Source organism: Lynx canadensis, chromosome A1 (assembly GCF_007474595.2).
Source record: "Lynx canadensis isolate LIC74 chromosome A1, mLynCan4.pri.v2, whole genome shotgun sequence".
NCBI classification, from domain to species: Eukaryota; Metazoa; Chordata; class Mammalia; order Carnivora; family Felidae; genus Lynx; species Lynx canadensis.
In genome coordinates this window covers 131417283-131436790 of record NC_044303.2, presented here as the reverse complement: position 1 = coordinate 131436790, position 19508 = coordinate 131417283, and the positions used below count along the sequence as shown (strand labels likewise).

Here is a 19508-nt window from a genome sequence, read left to right as displayed (position 1 = left end):
CACTTTGACATGCTGCTTTATCTGTCCGGTGACGCGCCCTTTAGAATCCCTCTCCCCGATAATTCCCCAAGGTTAAAAATAAATAAATAAATCTACAGGAAACATCCTCCCCAAGGGAGTCGGGCTGAACTGTCAGATAATGAACAGGATGGCTTCTTTCATAAGCTAAAACACACTTCGTCTTCTTTCCATCAATTAACAATAATTTACAGACTAATCCAAGGGCTGTCTACCTACCCATTCAGGTTCCCTGTGGCTCCATTTCTCATTTCCTATTGTCACTCTGTGCTGCTAACTCTTCTTAACAATTTGACAGAAATATGAAGCAACGGATAGTTAGGATTGTTTTTTCCCCTTCTCTAGTTTGGCTGGGTGAGAGGCGGAGTTATATGTTGTAATATCGGTGTGACCAGCGGAGGATCCGGTGAAAGTGGATTCTGAATCTCTGCCGACAAAAAGGGGCTAGAAGGAAAAGACGCTTAGCTAGAGGGAGAGGAGGGCGGGGACCCAGAGGAAAGAGACACTCAGGGTTGGGGAAGTGTTAGGAGGGGAGGGTTAGCGTAGGAGGAGGGCCACCGTCGTCGTAGCCTCGGAGCGACACAGAGGGATAAAGAAAGGGGAGTGAGAAGGAAGAGGGAGACTGAACGAGGGCTGAGAAGGGAGAGGGAGAACGGGGAGAGAAGGCTTCAGAGAAAGAGAGGAGACAGGAGGAGAGAGTGGCAAAGAGGAAGGGAGAGACGGAGGAAGAGATCACAGAGTGACCGCAGAGGACGAGGTTTCTCTATTCCAGATACTTCTAAGACCGAAGATTGTTTGCTAGTGGGGAGACTCCAGCTCCGGCAGCCAGTTGAGCAGCGGCAGTGTAAAATGGACAGTGAGAAACAGACGTTCCAGCCACCTCTCGGCCGCTCAGAGGTCCCGGAGCTGTTCTCTGGCGAACTCCTTTCCCCTCTGGAGTCTCGGAGCCTGCTGGACCAACGGAGCCCACGGAGCTCCTAGAAGCTGCTCCTCGGAGATGCCCTCGTCCGAGCAGTAAGAACTTCCTGCTTGAGTCCCGGCGTTTCCTCCACCTGGAACTCCCCGGGGGGGAGAGAGGGGTAGAAGACCCCAGGGGGAGGGGCGAGGGGGATCCTAAGGCAGCTCTTTCTCCCCTCCCCCTCCCCCCGCTGGGCGCGCAGGCATGGATGTGCTCAGCCCTGGACCTGGCAACAACACCACCTTGTCCGAGGGTCCCTTCGGGACACGCGGCAACGCTACTGTCATCTCCGACGTGACCTTCGGCTACCAAGTGATCACCTCTCTGCTGCTGGGCACGCTCATTTTCTGCGCGGTGCTGGGCAATGCTTGCGTGGTGGCCGCGATTGCCCTGGAGCGCTCCCTGCAGAATGTGGCCAACTATCTCATCGGCTCGCTGGCTGTCACCGATCTCATGGTGTCGGTGCTGGTGCTGCCCATGGCTGCGTTGTACCAGGTGCTCAACAAATGGACACTGGGACAGGTCACCTGTGACCTATTCATTGCCCTCGACGTGCTGTGCTGCACCTCGTCCATCCTGCACCTGTGTGCCATTGCGCTGGACAGGTACTGGGCCATCACGGACCCCATCGACTACGTGAACAAGAGGACGCCCCGGCGCGCCGCTGCGCTCATCTCCCTCACTTGGCTCATTGGCTTCCTTATCTCCATCCCGCCCATGCTGGGCTGGCGCACCCCCGAAGACCGCTCGGACCCCGACGCGTGCACGATTAGCAAGGACCATGGCTACACTATCTATTCCACCTTTGGAGCCTTCTACATCCCTTTGCTGCTAATGTTGGTTCTCTACGGGCGCATTTTCCGAGCTGCGCGCTTCCGCATCCGCAAAACAGTCAAGAAGGTGGAGAAGAAGGGAGCGGACACCCGCTTTGGTGTGTCGCCAGCCCGGCAGCCCAAGAAGAGCGTAAATGGCGAGCCAGGGAGCAGAGAATGGAGGCAGGGCGTGAACAAGGCAGGGGGGGCTCCGTGCACCAATGGCGCGGTGAGGCAGGGTGACGACGGCGCCGCCCTGGAGGTGATTGAAGTGCACCGGGTGGGCAACTCCAAAGAGCACCTGCCGCTGCCCAGCGAGGCCAGTAGTATCCCTTGCGCCCCCGCCTCCTTCGAGAAGAAGAATGAGCGCAACGCCGAAGCCAAGCGCAAGATGGCCCTGGCCAGAGAAAGGAAAACGGTGAAGACGCTGGGCATCATCATGGGCACATTCATCCTCTGCTGGCTGCCCTTCTTCATCGTTGCCCTGGTCCTGCCCTTCTGCGAGAGCAGCTGCCACATGCCCACGCTTCTGGGCGCCATAATCAACTGGCTGGGCTACTCCAATTCTCTGCTCAACCCGGTCATTTACGCCTACTTCAACAAAGACTTCCAAAACGCGTTTAAGAAGATCATCAAGTGCAAGTTCTGCCGCCGAAGATGATGTACAAGTCGTCCGCAAGTAGGCCCGCCCCATCCTCTCTGCCTCCTCCAGCCCTCTGGAATCAAACACCTCTGATAGCCTGCTACTTTTCCCGACTTTCTCAGTTGCTGTGTCCGCCGCTTCCAGACCTCCTCCCTCCTCCCCCGTCCCCTAATCCCCTGTCCCCTAATCCCTTGCTCGGAGGGTGTGCGCTTTGGGCAAAGAGGCCCCCAAAGGTGGGGCTGGAGGGCCTGGGAAACTACCTGGGTCTGTGAGAAGCGACCTTGGCTCACACTTTGGCCTCGGAATCAGTGTTGATCCTTGTAGTTGCCTCCTCCCTCTTCGGCACTCCACATCTTCGCGGCGGAAGTTTGAGCCTTAGCGGTTCAAGGCAAAAAATCTACGCAGAAAAATAAACTGTACACCCAGCCGCCGCCCCCACTAACGGCTCCCACCTAATCGCCCCACTGCTAGAACTTGAATTTAAGGTTCAGAAGTTTGCTTCGTTACCTAGTCCCAACCCTGGCCCGCACTCCTACCCTAGAAACTCACTTTTTTTTTTCCCCAGTTTCATCTCGCCAGTCCCTATGCATTGGTTTGCTACTAGGGAAAGGCTGGAGGTTCTGTTTTCCCAGTGCCTGTGATGTCCCTGGGAATCCCCGCTTCCCTGTGTAGACTCGCTGAATAACTCTTTTGCGCACAGCCCCATGCTCTGTTTTCTTGGATTCCAAACAAGTGGCCAGAAGCTGTCTCTTAGAGTGGACTTGTAAGTACAAGCAAGGCTGGGCCAGTGGGGGAGAGCGAGGCGGGAGTGAGGAACGATTGTATCCGTGCTTGCCTTCGTGTCAGCACTCACCAAAGAAACTGACAACCAGTGGGATGGGAGAACGGACTTCTGTTTGTATAGGCTGGTGGCGAGTCTGCACGTTCTGGCATCGCCACTTACCCACCCCGGACCATGCCCGCCAGCCAAGGTGGGCGTGCTGGGGACCCCCAGCGGCCTAAAGGTTCGCGCGCCTACCCAGCCAGCTGCTGTCTGCTTTGCACTTGGCGCGCGCGCGCGGAGATGTAACCCAAACCAGAGCCATCCCTCCGCCTGCGCCGCGGAACGCGCAGAAGCGCGAATAAACAACACGGTTTGAGAAAGCGCGGGGAGCTAGGTCAGGCGGGAGGAGAGAGACCAGGGGAGGCAAAGAGGTGTTGGTGTCCGGCGCGCAGGCCGTCCTGCAGATGACGCTCCCCGTGGAATCTGAGAGGGCAGTTGTATCCACAGGATGCAGACTCTTTCCGCCCAATTCACCCCCTGTCCTGTTGGATAGTATAGTTCTGTTTAGCGCGTCCTAACGTTACATGGGATTTGTTTCTGCAAGACGTCTGGGACACGTAGCTATTAGGACTTTGCTTTCCAAATAGGAATTCCGGGCTTCCAATCGAATGGGTCCCGATAGGTTTAGTACTGCCTGGAACCTCACAGGCGGTTACTTTAAATAATGGGACCCCAAAGACTAGTTAACTAGTTAGGGGTGCTCTCCCTTCGGAGTCCCCGAGAATCTTGTACAGGGTTATATTCGCTCCTTGGCCTGATGTGAGCCACAGGTCTAGGACAAACCTGTTTCTTGCCATTTGACTATGTGGAGCACTCCAAGCCTTCTCCCCCCAAAAGTTACTCTTTTGGCCTTGCCATTCTTGCTGAGAAACTAGTTACAATCTTTACTGCCCCCAGAAGGGAAGTTATTTTGGTGCTCCGTTTGAATGTAAATTTCCATCCACAGGACTGGGATCAAGAGGTTTGTTAGTGAGAAGTAGCCTCTCATTTTCTGATGAATACCGGTTGTGTTTTACCGTAACTGCACAAAGTTATTGGTTTTTTCTGCCGTCTCCCTTCAACTCTACCTTTTGAATGATTGCGTCTGATGTTTTGAGAACAGTGTTGCAAAAGTTGCCAATGGAAACTTCACTTGTGTTTTTATTAAGAAGGTGAAAAGACAGTTCTATCACTGAAGCCATTTTATTGTTTGTCCGCTGAACAAAGCCTCCATTTGGTATCTTTTTCTGGTACCGAAACTGGGAGTAAGTATCATATCCCGTTAAAACAGAGAAAGTTTAAGAACTCTGGACACTCAGTGGATGGTTCGTTGATGCATAGGTAATGCTGATAAGGGGCTAAGGTGGAGCAAATAAGGTAGATATCTTCAGTCCAAAAATTATTCACTTGAAAATTCAATTTTTTTTTGCTCACAATAATTTCAGTACAGCTGTATGAAAAAAAATGCACTTTCTGTATGTCTTCCTTAATTTTTTGAACAAATTATAGATATATATAAAATAATTCAAGCTCAAAATTTGCTTACCCAAATTATGCCTTGGCCAGCAAGTATTACATTCAAAGGGCTGAGTCCTCCATTTACTTGTGTCTTTTACAGCACTGTATGCCAATGATTTCTGGACATTTATTCTTCCTGCTTTGGAGGAATTACGTGAAAATGGGGAAGGAGCATCCAACTGGAGTACAATTGCCAAGGCAATAGAGAAATTTGGGGAATAAGTGCATAGCAGTAAACAGCCCCTGATGCTTCTTATTTCTTTTAGTATTTATATTAAGATAAAGTATATATGCATCAAAATTGGCCTTCACTCTTCTCTGTGACAATAAAAGACTTTATTAATGGTAATGCTACAATAAACTGATATCAATAATACATGCATCTTTATTTTAATCAGAATTACTGTCTACTTGTATTTATTTGTATTATTTAAAAATCGAAGTTAAAAAATACACTTGTCAGGAGAAGATTCTGCTATACAAATCAGGGATATGACACTTAGGGAAATAAATTCAGTTTTTAGTGCTGAAACTCAGTCTAAAGGAGTGATTTCTTTAAAAAAAACACAAAAATCCTATCTCTGAAAAGAGGAGGTCACATATCATCATTTAGCCACAAAACCATGAATTTTCCCTGACTGACACCTACAGTTAGGACTTAGACATTTGTCTAAGTAATATGGACAGGGCAGGGGACATGAAGCAGAGAAATGCAGTCTCTGTAAAATCAAGGAGGCCCCATCCTGTCTTTTTATTTTATTTTTTTTAATTTTTTTAACGTTTATTTATTTTTGAGACAGAGAGAGACAGAGCATGAACGGGGGAGGGTCAGAGAGAGGGAGACACAGAATCTGAAACAGGCTCCAGGCTCTGAGCTGTCAGCACAGAGCCTGACGCAGGGCTCGAACTCACAGACCGCGAGATCATGACCTGAGCGGAAGTCAGCCGCTTAACCGACTGAGCCACCCAGGTGCCCCCATCCTGTCTTTTTAAAGCAGTAGACAGTCTGACACCCCTCCTCTGTCTTCCCCACCACTTCCTGCTAGAGGAAAATGGCTTCACCTGGTTTCAAATAAAGTAACTCATTGTTCTGGGGTTTGTCCAGCAGTTAAAAGTGGAGAGGCATTTTCCTTTCCGGCTGGGTCTCAGCTGATAGTGGGGTTCTGTATATAAGATCTATTACGATGTCAAATTATTTTTATGCTCTGTTTTCCCCTATTGGAATCATCAGGAATGCCTCTTATTTCCCAGGTTTTGGTTGTCAATTCCACCGCTTTCTAGTGTCAGAATGATGGCTGCAGGGCAAGGTGAACCCAGGTACACTGTAAGGGGAAAACACAGGCCAGGGATATTTTGGCCACAGAAGAGAGCACCTTTGAAGCTTCACGAACCCTTGTTCAGGCAACACGTGTATCTAAATATTCTCCCAATAATGAAACTTAAAGACAGAGGAATTGAGAGAAGAAAAACTGTCTGGAAGTTCTCATATGAAAGCTATTACATAAATGTGTCCCTGACCTTGAGGAAATTGATGCATTTGGAACATTTGTCTTTTAGAGTCTGGCTATCTCCCTTTTTTGGCCCTTTGTTCTCTGCTCTAGCATCTATTCCTCCAAGGAGACTATGGCTTTCCATTTTCTACAGGCCTCCCTGAGTCTCTATCATCACTCAAATGGAGAAAGAAAATTGTTATCATTCACTTCCAGCATGACTAGCAAGCCCGGATAACAAATTAGCAGCCGCCACGTGTAAGGCTCCATTAAATAATGTTGAAACATGGGCCTACAAATTAAAGTAAGATGCTTTTGTCACCTTGAGGGAGTTTCACCCTCCTTGGGTCTGTAACAACAAGCTACTAAGGCTAAGTAAACATTAGTGGTAGAATATTAGTATCGTCTAAACAGGACAAGTCACAAGAGTTTGGCTCTAAGAATTCAGGGGACAGAGATCACCGTGAGCTGGGTGTGGGTAAGAACGATTCAGCAGGGAAGACAGTGTAAAGCCTCCAGGATTGAGCTGTGGGCACACGGCTGTGGGTGGTATGAAAAGGCAGACATTCTTTAGGAGAGGCCAAAGACAACCTGATCCCTTCTTCTTGTTAAGTGGGGGCCTGGGATAAAATTTGTGATGGGAGTGCTGGATGCTTGTGGCCTGGGTTGACTGAAGTGGAGAGCCTAGAGAAAGATGCAGACTCATGGCTTAACAATAGATTGGTCAGGGTTAGTTACAAGACAGAATAATTCATGCTTCTGTAATGTGTAAGTAAGTTTTTGCCAAGTAATTTTCACTCAATATACTGTTTAAATTTAGGTAGCAGATCCTTTTGGAAATACCCGTTAGACCACTTTAGCCAATGCAGAGGGTTCACACTGGGTAAGTATAGAAGAAAGTGCTAGAGGGGTGCCTGGGCAGCTCAGTAGGTTAAGACTCCAAGTCTTGATTTTGGCTCAGGTCTCGTGATCTCATAGTTTGTGGGATCCAGCCCCACATGGGGGCTCTGTGCTGACAGCACAGACACTGCATGGGATTCTCTCTCTCCCTCTGCACCCCCCACCACATGTGCGCGTGCACGCACATGCTCTCTCTCTCAAAATAAATAAATAAATAAACATTTTTTTAAAAAAAGGAAAGTGCTAGCGATCATATGTGGAATTATTATATTTCCAGATTAAAAAGCTAGAACTATAGTTTTAGTCACTGTAGACCACTAAGAATGAAGGCTGAAGTTCTGTTTGGAGCTCATTTCAATGACACAGGTGTGAAACAATAAAGACCTGTATGGGGGATGTTAGCAGAAGGGATGGGAAACAAGTTAGACTCTGAAAAGTACATCAAAGGAAGAACTGGCAGGACTTGGTATCTGGGTGTGAGGGGAGAGGGAGGTGAAGATGCTACTGAGGCTTTGTGCCAAGAAAATGTGGGCAAATGACAGAAAAGGGGAAGTTGAGAGTTACTTCTCCTCTGGGTCTTTGGGGTTTGTTTTTTTTTTTAAGCTTTATCTGTAAATATAAAAGGGCTTTGTTTCCTGCTAAGAGAATTCCCAGCCCAGATGGCAGGGGCCTGCTGGGAAAGGTATTGATACATGTCACAGCATTTGAACACTCTGTCATTTGGGAGACTATGTGAGTAATGCCACCTTAGAGAATGCTTAGATGAATACCCTGATTGTTGATGCACCTTTTTTAACTTTCAGTAGAATTTGTTTGGAGAGGCCACAATTCCAAGATGCTACAGCAGCCTTTCAAGAGGGGCAACCGAAATGCATCATCCTGGGCAGTGTGTTAAGGATACACGAAGCCCAGAAGATTGAGTCTGTCCAGTTGACCAATGGACAGCAGAGCAATACAGTTTACTCTTTAAATCCAGTTATCAAGAACTATAGCAGACCCATTTGATCCCTAAACAGATATTCCTGGAAAATCTGGATCCAGGAGGCTAAAGTATGCAATGGGTTGTTTCTATTTCCCAGCTCACTTTGCTATGTGGCAATGGCAGGGATGAGGAAATGAGTTGAGTCCCAATAACTGATCAGTTATTTCTGCAACACTTATCTATAATACTGCACAATGGTCCAGCTTCCAGAAAGTTCCCCGAGCCAAGTTTCAAGGAGATGTCTTGTATTAGCAAGTGGTTGCTCTCTTGTGTCTCAACTGGATTTAGGTTTGAAGAAAGAAAAAGAAACAGGCTGGTTGGAATAAGGGACGGAGAAAGAAAGGAGTAGACAACAGGACTCACCTATCTTACAGGTTATATAGCTGTGGAGATGGAGGAGAAAGTTTTGAAACTTTTCTAAGGTCCTTGGATGAGAAGCATTTTATGAAATATGGTGTGCTTCACCGTCTATGGAAGCAAGTAGTGTAACTTGGAAGAACTAACTAAGAGAGAAAACAAATGGTGAAAGCTCATTTTAACTTTAAAAGAACAGTAGAGCAGAACTCCAATTGCAACTATTCACAATCAATGTAGTTTCTTGCAAGCATATACTGCATTGCAAGGATTTGTAACGGAGAAGAGGCAGTCTATGGGACAACCTCTGGTTTAGACAGAGTGGGCATGTGATTCATTCATTCCTTCAACTAATATTTCTGGAATATCTGTGACCTATGCACTGTTCTAGGTGCTTTGGATATAGCAGTGAACAAATCAGAGGAAGTCTCTGTGGCAGAGTTTTTTGTAAGAATGCCACAGTTAGTGCCCTCCGTGTGTCCCCCTTTTTGCAATGTGAGTTTTAGCTTCACCCAGAAAGACATGGAGGCTTTCTCACTGCTTGAATATGGGTTGGCCTTGTGATTTACTTTGACCAATAAACATGGCAGAATTGATGTAACCATGCAATTCATGAGGCTTTGCACGCTTCTACATGGTACCTCAGAATCCTGCCCAACCACCATGGGTACAAGCCTGTGCTCGTTTGCTGGAGACCAAGAGATCACCTGGAGCAGAGAAGACCCATCCTGGCTAAGGTTATCACAGATGAGCCAGATCTCAGTTGACTCAGAGGCTGACTGCAGATGCAAGAGTGAGCACAGCTCACACCAGAGAAACCTCCCACCTTCATTTATCACCAAATTGTCAAAGCACAGACTTGTGAACAAAATAGATGGTTGTTATTTTAAGGCACTGAATTTCAAAGGGAATTTGTCAGGCGGAAAAGGCTAACTGATACAGTCTCATGCCTTAAAGAGTTTACATTCCAAAGAAGGAAAGAGAAAATCAACACTAAAACCACGAATATATGTTATATATCGGATGGTGATTAGTATTATGGGAAAAAATTAACTAGAGTATGATATATAGCAAGTGGTGAGATGTAGGGGAAGAGTGTTGGTATTTTTTACAGGATGTTCAAGGAAGGGCTTACTGATAAGGTAACATTTCAATGGGCACCTTGAAAGAGTTATCAGACGCATGAGGTTCAGGCTTGTTGAAACTAAGCCCTTGAACAAATAAATCATAAATCTTATACGATTTACTATGAAAACTCTAAAGGGCCTATTTCCAACAGGAAATACCAGGAAATCGAAGATTTTGGGATTTGTGTGCTCAAATTCTAGAATTTTCTCAGTTGCTGACAGCAGATTCATTTATGTTGAAAGTGTTAGTATTTAGCCTGTTAGGGCCTAGGTCATGGGAAGCCCTGAACGGGGCCTCACCGTGTCTCATATAGTTCTATAATCCTCAAAGTCTAGCATACATTCTGCATAGTGTATGTCTTTGGCCGGCCACGTCACCCGAGTTTAACTTCTTGCTGTGCCACTACTGACATCTTGCTATGTTATATAGTTTTATTTTGGAAACAGGTCTATAGAGACCTGTTTCACATTCTTTACATTAACCCATTAGAGTATACACTTTGAAAGTTTATAGTACATTCACAGAGTTGGGCAGCCATCATTGTAATCCATTTTAGAGAATTTTTATTATCCCTCAAAATAATAATAGTGCTATATTCATTAACAATTGCTCCTTATTTTCCACTAAACCCTGAGCGCTAGGCAGGCAATCACTAATCTACTTTCTGTCTCTATGACTTTGCCCATTAAGAGCATTTCATGTAATATGTGGTCTTTTGTAAAGGGTTTATTTTACTTGGTGTAATGAGTTAAAGGTTATCCATGTTGTACTAGGTATCAGGACTTTATTTCTTTGTATTTTCAAATAATATTTAATTTTATAGATCTACTACACTGTATTTATTCATCCATTAATAAACATTTGGATGGGGCACCTGGGTGGCGCAATCGGTTAAGCGTCCGACTTCAGCCAGGTCACGATCTCGCGGTCTGTGAGTTCGAGCCCCGCGTCGGGCTCTGGGCTGATGGCTCAGAGCCTGGAGCCTGTTTCCGATTCTGTGTCTCCCTCTCTCTCTGCCCCTCCCCCGTTCATGCTCTGTCTCTCTCTGTCCCAAAAATAAAAAAAAAAAAATAAATAAATAAAAAAATAAACATTTGGGTTGTTTCCACTTTTTGACTACTATGGATAATGCTGTTATGAACATTTGCATACAAATTTCTGTGTGGGCATGTTTTCATAATCTCGGGTATAAAACTAGGAGTAGAATTGCTGAGTCATGTGCTAACCATATGTTAAAAATTTTAAGGAACTTAATAATTGTACTCCAAGGTGGCTGCACCTTTCTTCATTCCCACCAAGTAAAATGGTCCCTTCTGAGGTCTCTTGGCCAGTACTTGTTATTATCCATCGTTTTGATGACAGCCATCCTAGTTTGTTTGAAGTGGTATCTCACTGAGGTTTTTATTTGCATTTGTCTAATAACCAATGATATCGAGCACGTCTTCATGTGCCTATTGACCATGTGTATATTTTATCTAGAGACATAGCTATTCAAATTCTTTTCTCATTTTTAAACTCTAGTGGTTTTTTGTTGAGTTGCTAAAGGTTTTTTCTATATTCTGGATACTGTACTCTTATCAGAAGATGATTTGCCTATTATTTTCTTCCCTTCTATTGTCTTTTCACTTTCTTGAGGTTACCGTACGCAACAAAGGTGTTTTTAATTTTGGTGAAGTCCAATTTATCTATTTTTTCTTTTCCTGCTTATGCTTTTTGTGTTGTATCTGAGAAGGACATGAAGGTTTACTCCTATATGTGTTTTTTAAGGGTTGTATTTAGCTTTTACATTTAGGTAGCTGATCCATTTTCAGTTAATTTTTGTGTGTGCTGCAAACAAGTTACGCAACTTCAGATTTTTGTACTTCCTGTAACATTTGTTGAAGAAATGACTATTTTTCCTCATGGAATTAATTTTAGCACTCTTGATGAAGATCAATTGAGCATGAATGTAAGGGGTTATTTCTGGACTGTGAATTCTATTACACTGATCTATATGCCTGTCCTTATGCCAGTATCATATATTCTTGATTACTATAGATTTGTAGTAAGTTTTGAAATGAGAATATATGAGTTCTTCGACTTCATTCTTTTATTTGCAAGACTGTTTCAGTTATTGTGTCCCTTACCTTTCCATATGAATTCTAAGATCTGCTTGTCAATTTCAGGAAAAAAAAAAAGGTAGCTGAGATTTTAATAGAGATTGCATTGAATCTGTTGTAGATCAATATGAGGAGTATCATAACATTAACAACATTACATCTTTGGATTTATGAACACGGAATGTCTTTCCATTTATTTAAATATGCTTCAAGGTACTTTTTTTTAATGTTTATTTTTTGAGAAAGAGCGAGCGTGAGCAAAGGAGTGCCAGAGAAAGAGGGGAACAGCGGATCTGAAGAAGCAGACCCTGCACTAACAGCAGCTAACCCAATGTGGGGCTCGAACTCACGAACTGTGAGATCATGACCTGAGCCGAAGTTCGATGCTCAACACACTGAGCCACCCAGGTGCCCCTACATCTGCTTTAAGTTACTTTAACAGTGTTTTGTAGTTTTCAGAATGCAAGTGTGAGTTCATTTTGTTGAATTTATTCCCAGATCATATTTTTTTTCTGGTGCTATTGTAATTAAAATATTGCTTTCTTTTTAAAAACCTTAAAAAAATTTTAATTGAAGTATAGTTGATACACAACGTTACATTAGTTTCAGGTGTACAACATAGTGATTCAGCAACTCTATACGTTATGCTGTGCTCACCACTAGCGTAGGGACCGTCTGTCACCATACAACACTATTACAATACCATTGACTATATTCTCTATGCTGTACCCTTCATCTCATGTGACTGATTTGTTCCATAACTGGAAGCTTATTGCGTTCTTTATATCATTTTCAAATTGTTCATCTTATATAACTCTAGATTTTTGCATATTGATCTTTTGTTCTGCAGTCTTGCTAACTTGTTTGTTCTAATATACCATTAGTGAATTTCTTAGGATTTTTCAGTATGCAACATAGTGTCATCTGTAAACAGAAATAGTTTTACTTCTTTTATTCCCCAGTATGTACACCTTATTTCATTTTCTTGCCCAATTCCCTGGCTGGAACCTCTAGTACAAAATTGCATGGAAATGATGAGACCAGATATCCTTTCACCTTCTTCCTGGTCATGTTGGGAGAGCATTCAGACTTACACCATTATTTATGTTGTTCAGTACAGATTTTTCATAGCTGTACTTTATCAGGCTGAGGAAATTTCCTTATTTTCCTACTTTAACAATTGTTTTTTTAATCATAAAAGGCTGTTGGATTTTATCAAATGCTTCTTCTGGATCAACTAAGATGACCATGTGCTTCTGTTTTTTTTTTTTTTTTTTTTGGCTTTATTCTATTGATATGGTGTATTACATTAATTTGTTTTCAGATGTGAAACCAACCTTACATTCTTGGGATAAATCTCATTTAGTCATAGTGTATATTTCTTTTTATATGTTACTGGATTGGGTTTGCTAGTATTTTTTTTTGGATTTTATATCTGTATTCATATGAAATATTGGTCTATAGTTTCCTATTTTTGTTATAGCTTTGTACAATGTTGACATTAGGATAATACATCATTGTTAATGATGATTAGACATACTGTGCATATATCACATTGCAAATGTGTAATCATTACCTATTTATGAACATGCACAGGCATTTCAAGGTTTAGGAGGGATTGACCATGCATGGACATGTTAGAAACACCCAAATGCATTTCAGTTCATGTAAAGAATCAGACTGGGTCCCCACAATTCTAGAAACAATCCTAATAGTCATTGACATTAACGTTACTGTTTGTGCTTTCTAATTGGTTACAACAGCATCTTATTATGGTTTACTAATGTATCAGAGCATGTTTGTGGTCGTCAGTATGCAAGAACTTTTCTTCCTGAGTAGACAAACAGACTAGATTTTCCAATTTTTCTTCTTGTAGGGTGTGGCCATGAGGCTGGTGTCAGGCTAATATAATACGTGCAGAATGATATCACCACTTTGAGGGTTGGACTGTAAACACCTCCAGAATGAGCTTTTTTTCGCACTTGGTAGGTGAATGGAAACGACTCCCGAGACAGAAAGGAGGATTGGGGTCACGGATGTAAGGAGCCTGGATCTCTAATTCTCTATGTAGACCAGAGTCTTCCCCACCAACCAGCCTTTGACTGTCATATGAGCAGAAATATGCCTTTTCCTTTATTTGAGGAATCCTTTTCTTTCGTTATGCTTTCCCCGTTAGGCTCGCAAAATTTGTACTATGTATCTCCCTAATGAAGTCTCTGACTTGAAAATTTTATTCCCCATTCCTTCAATTTTGGATCATGCCAAAAGTGGTGGAGGAGCAAGCCAGGCCAAGAGGAACAGAACATTGCCTAAGTTGACTAGCAATCACAAGATGCGAGGACAGCTTTCCTTTTACCACTTGGACAACTGAAAGGGGGGCTTCCTATATGTTCTGTAATATAGATAGCACTAATTGTTATGGCATTACACCAAAAAAACCGAAAGCACTATAGAACGCCTTATGACTGGTGTATGACCATGGTTATAGCATATATAAAGCATCTCAAGGGAAATGAAATTATCTGCACCATGCTTTTTCAGTGACGGTTTTCCAAGCTCATGGGTTTATACATGTAAGTTGATGACCATAAGATGACAAATGGCCAAGAATCTTTCCTGTATTACCACACGAGATTACTTAAGAATTCTGTAGCAAACTTAAATGACTATTGCAGTAGAATAGCATAAACTAGTATGATGGAGGAAGGATGGAAATGGGAGTGATTAATAACAAAGGGCTGCAAGGAAGAAGTCGAGAAGCCTGCAAGATGGACTGGGTGTTTAAAATGCTGTTTGAGAGGAACCCACCATTGGAGACTGGAGATGATTGCAATAGACTAGGAATAAGGAAATTTAGAACAGAAGGTGCTACTTGGCGAGAGAAGAAACATCTCTTTTATAAATTTCCAGAATTCAATTTTAGTCTTAAAAAGAGGAAGAAAGCAGCTAAAGGGAAGTTTGGGTGACATAAACATTTCTTTTTCTTTCAGAGAAAATGAGACCAAAGCATATCTCTGGTGGCTGGGGAAAATGGAAGCAACAGAGGCGAAAGGCTGAAGGCAGGAAAAACTGAATATTCTGGTGAAAGAAGGAATCACTGAAGGAGCAAAGTCTTGAAGAAGGCAAGAGGTTGAAGGGTTGAGCTTTGAGGTGGAGATATTCTGTGAGACAAGACATGAAGGGAGGCTGGGTGAAGCCAGCTTTGGGGTGAAAGGAAGATATGTTATGAGGGTCAACTTGTCCACGGTTTCATTCAAAAGTTATATGTCTAGACGGATGCTCCAGGTGAACAGTCACAATGAAAGCACATCTGTACTGGAGAATCTGCTACCTGGAAGCCAGATGGAAGGCCAGATGGAATTGCACGGAGTTGGAGGCTGCAATAGTGCCTGTGGGAAATAGACTCAGAGTTTGAGCTGACCTTTAAACTGGCATATATACAACTTCTCTTTCTGGCCCTCCTGGCCTGGCTTGCTCCTTCACCACCTCAAGTGTGATTTGAAATTGAGAGAATGGGAAGTCTAGGGCTGGCAGTTGCTCTGACTTCCTCCACTTCCCCATTGCCTCTAAGAACACATAGCACTTTTAATTATTGAAACTTTGACAAACAGGAGAGAATTTGTGCCTGATGACGTTTTTATGAAAGAAATAGGGTAACAGGTGGTAGGAATGGGGGCAATGATCTCAGTGGGGTAAATAAAGTCTGCAACAGTTAACACAACTAACATCGCACTAGTGTTTTTATAACAGAGTGATTCTTAAACTGTCAAGCTACTCCAAGTTACCGAGTTATCTACTGATATTATACACTCTGGCTTTGTACTAACTAGATCTATGGGAATGGACATTTCCTAGCTTATCACACGATTCTTTGCCAATATCCCTAACTGCCAAGTCCAGTGGCTCTACTTTTGTGTCTCTCATATATGCCTTTCCTATTTTTTAAAATTTCTCACATTCTAGTTTTAGGTTTTAGTTCATGATTGCATGATGGTCATAGCTTCCTAAATTGTCTTTTTTTAATTTTTTCATTTTTTTAAATTTACATCCAAGTTAGTTAGCGTATAGTGCAACAACAATTTCAGGAGTAGATTCCTTAATGCCCCTTACCCGTTTAGCCCATCTCTCCTCCCAAAACCCCTCCAGTAACCCTCAGTTTGTTCTCCATATTTATGAGTCTCTTATTTGTCACCCTTCTTGTTTTTATATTATTTTTGTTTCTCTTCACTTATGTCCATCTGTATTGTCTCTTAAAGTCCTCATATAAGTGAATTCATGTGATCTTTGTCATTCTCTGACTGACAGATTTCACTTAGTATAATACCCTCCAGTTCCATTCATGTAGTTGCAAATAGCAAGATTTCATTCTTTTTTTTTTTAATAAGATTTTTTTTTCAAGGTTTTTTATTTATTTTTGGGACAGAGAGAGACAGAGCATGAACGGGGGAGGGGCAGAGAGAGAGGGAGACACAGAATCGGAAACAGGCTCCAGGCTCTGAGCCATCAGCCCAGAGCCTGACGCGGGGCTCGAACTCACGGACCGCGAGATCGTGACCTGGCTGAAGTCGGACGCTTAACCGACTGCGCCACCCAGGCGCCCCAAGATTTCATTCTTTTTGATTGCAGAGTAATACTCCATTGTGTGTGTGTGTGTGTGTGTGTGTATACACGCACACACACACACACACACACGACATCTTCTTTATCTTCTTTATCCATTCATCCATTGATGGACATTTGAGCTCTTTCCATACTTTGGCATTGGGGTGCATGCGTCCCCTTGAAACAACACACCCGTATCCCTTGGAAAAATAGCTAGTAGTGCAACTGCTGGGTTGTAGGGTACTTCTATTTTTAGTTTTTGGGGAACCTTCATACTGTTTTCCAGAGTGGCTGCATCAGTTTGCATTCCCATCAGCAGTGCAAAAGAGATCCTCTTCCTCCGCATCCTCGCCAACATCTGTTGTTGCCTGAGTTGTTCATGTTAGCCATTCTGACAGGTGTCAGGTGGTATCTCATGGTGGTTTTGATTTGTATTTACCTGATGATAGTGATGTTGAGCATTGTTTCATATGTCAATTGGCCATCTGGATGTTTTCTGTGGAGAAGTGTCTATTCATGTCTTTTGCCCATTTCTTCACTGGATTCTTTGTTTTTTGGGTGTTGAGTTTGATAAGTTCTTTATAGATTTTGGATACTAACCCTTTATCTGCTATTTCGTTTGCAAATATCTTCTCCCATTTTGTCGGTTGCCTTTTAGTTTTGCTGATTGTTTCCTTTGCTGTGCAGAAGCTTTTTATTTTGGTGAGGTCCCAGTAGTTCATTTTTGCTTTTGTTTCCCTTGCCTCCAGAGATGTGTTGAGTAAGAAGTTGCTGTAGCCAAGATCCAAGAGATTTTTGCCTGCTTTCTCCTCGAGGATTTTGATGGCTTCCTGTCTCACATTCAGGTTCTTTATCCATTTTGAGTTTATTTTTGTGAATGGTGTGAGAAAGTGGTCTAGTTTCAACCTTCTGCATGTTGCTGTCCAGTTTTCCCAGCACCATTTGCTGAAGAGACTGTCTTTATTCCACTGGATATTCTTTCCTGCTTTGTCAAAGATTAGTTGGCCATATGTTTGTGGGTCCATCTTTGGGTTCTCTAATACGTTCCATTGATCTGAGTGTCCGTTTTTGTGCCGGTACCATACTGTCTTGATGATTACATATTTGTAATGCAGCTTGAAGTCCAGGAACGTGATGCCTCCTGCTCTGGTTTTCTTTTTCAAGACTGCTTTGGCTATTTGGGGTCTTTTCTGGAACCATACAAATTTCAGAATTATTTGTTCTATATCTGTGAAGAATGCTTGTGTTATTTTGCTAGCTACTGCATTGAGTATGTAGATTGCTTTGGGTAGTATCAATATTTTAACAATATTTGTTCTTCCTATCCAGGAGCATGGAATAGTTTTCCATTTTTTTGGGTCTTCTTCCATTTCTTTCATAAGCTTTCTATAGTTTTCAGTGTATATATTTTTCACCTCTTTGGTTAGATTTATTCCTATGTATTTTATGGGTATTGGTGCAATTGTAAATGCATTGTAAATGCAATGTAAATCGATTCCTTGATTTCTTTTTCTGTTGCTTCATTGTTAGTGTATAGGAATGCAACCTATTTCTGTGCATTGATTTTATCTCCGGCCACTTTGCTGAATTCACGAATCAGTTCTCCCAGTTTTTATGTGCAATTTTTTGGGTTTTCCATATAGAGTATCATGTTATCTGCAAAGAGTGAAAGTTTGACCTCCTCCTGGGTGATTTGGATGCTTTTTATTTCTTTGTGCTGTCTGATTGCTGAGGCTAAGACTTCCAGTACTATGTTGAATAACAGTAGTGAGAGTGAACATCCCTGTCTTGTTCCTGACTTTAGGGAGAAAGCTCTCAGTTTTTCCCCAGTGAGGATGATATTAGCATTGGGTCATTCATATATGGCTTTTATGATCTCGAGGTATGATCTTTCGATCCCTACTTTCTTGAGGGTTTTATCAAGAAAGTATGCTGTATTTTCTCAAATCTTTCTCTGCATCTATGATTCTTGTCCTTCCTTTTATTAATGTGATGAATCACATTTATTGTTTTGTGGATATTGAACAGCCCTGCATCCCAGGTATAAATCCCACTTGGTCATAGTGAATAATTTTTTTAATGAATTTTTGGATCCAGTTGGCTAAAATCTTGTTGAGGATTTTTGCATCCATTTTCATCAGGGAAATTGGTCTATAATTCTCCTTTTAGGTGGGGGTCTTTGTCTGGTTTTGGAATCAAGGTAATGCTGGCTTCATAGAAAGAGTTTGGAAGTTTTCCTTCCATTTCTATTTTTTGGAACAGCTTCAAGAGAATAGGTGTTAACTCTTCATTAAATGATTGGTAGACTTCCCCTGGAAAGCCATCTGGCCCTGGACTCTTGTTTTTTGGCAGATTTTTGATTACTAATTTGATTTCCTTACTGGTTATGGGTCTGTTCAAATTTCCTATTTCTTCCTGTTTCAGTTTTGGTAGTTTATATGTTTCTAGGAATTTGTCCATTTCTTCCAGATTGCCCATTTTATTGGCATATTATTGTTCATAATATTCTCTTATTGTTTTTATTTCTTCTGTGTTGCTTGTGATCTCCCCTTTTCATTCTTGATTTTATTTATTTGGATCCTTTTCTTTTTCTTTTTGATTACCCTGGCTAGTGGTTTATCAGTTTTGTTAATTCTTTCAGAGAACCAGCTTCTGGTTTCATTGATCTGTTCTGTTTTTTTGGTTTCGATAGCATTAATTTCTGCTCTAATCTTTATTATTTCCTGTCTTCTGCTGGTTTTGGGTTTTATTTGCTGTTCTTTTTCCAGCTCTTTAAGGCATAAGGTTAGGTTGTGTCTGAGACCTTTCTTCCTTCTTTAAGAAGGCCTGGATTGCTATATATTTTCCTCTTATGACCACCTTTGCTGCGTCCCAGAGGTTTGGGGCTGTGGTATTATCATTTTCATTGACTTCCGTATACTTTTTAATTTCCTCTCTAACTTCTTGGTTAGCCCATTCATTCTTTAGTAGGATGTTCTTTAGTCTCCAAGTATTTGTTACCTTTCCAAATTTTTTCTTGTGGTTGATTTTGAGTTTCATAGCGTTGTGGTCTGAAAATATGCATGGTATGATCTCAGTCTTTTTATACTTGTTGAGGGCTGATTTGTGTCCCAGTATGTGGTCTATTCTGGAGAACGTTCCATGTGCACTGGAGAAGAATGTGTATTCCATTGCTTTGGGATGAAATGTTCTGAGTCTATCT

At 42.5% G+C, this 19508-nt stretch overlaps 1 protein-coding gene across 1 annotated transcript; it reads left to right on the top strand.

The window, feature by feature from the left end:
- The first annotated feature begins 383 nt into the window (after positions 1-383).
- HTR1A (5-hydroxytryptamine receptor 1A) lies at positions 384-5283 on the top strand. Its single transcript, XM_030321859.1, has one exon. The coding sequence runs from the start codon at positions 1181-1183 to the stop codon at positions 2447-2449; it is 1269 nt and encodes a 422-aa protein (XP_030177719.1). The 5' UTR covers positions 384-1180; the 3' UTR covers positions 2450-5283.
- The last annotated feature ends 14225 nt before the right edge of the window (positions 5284-19508 follow it).

Excerpts from the sequence above, each read along its gene's own strand:
- HTR1A (XM_030321859.1), top strand. The coding sequence starts at position 1,181 with ATGGATGTGCTCAGCCCTGGACCTGGCAACAACACCACCTTGTCCGAG.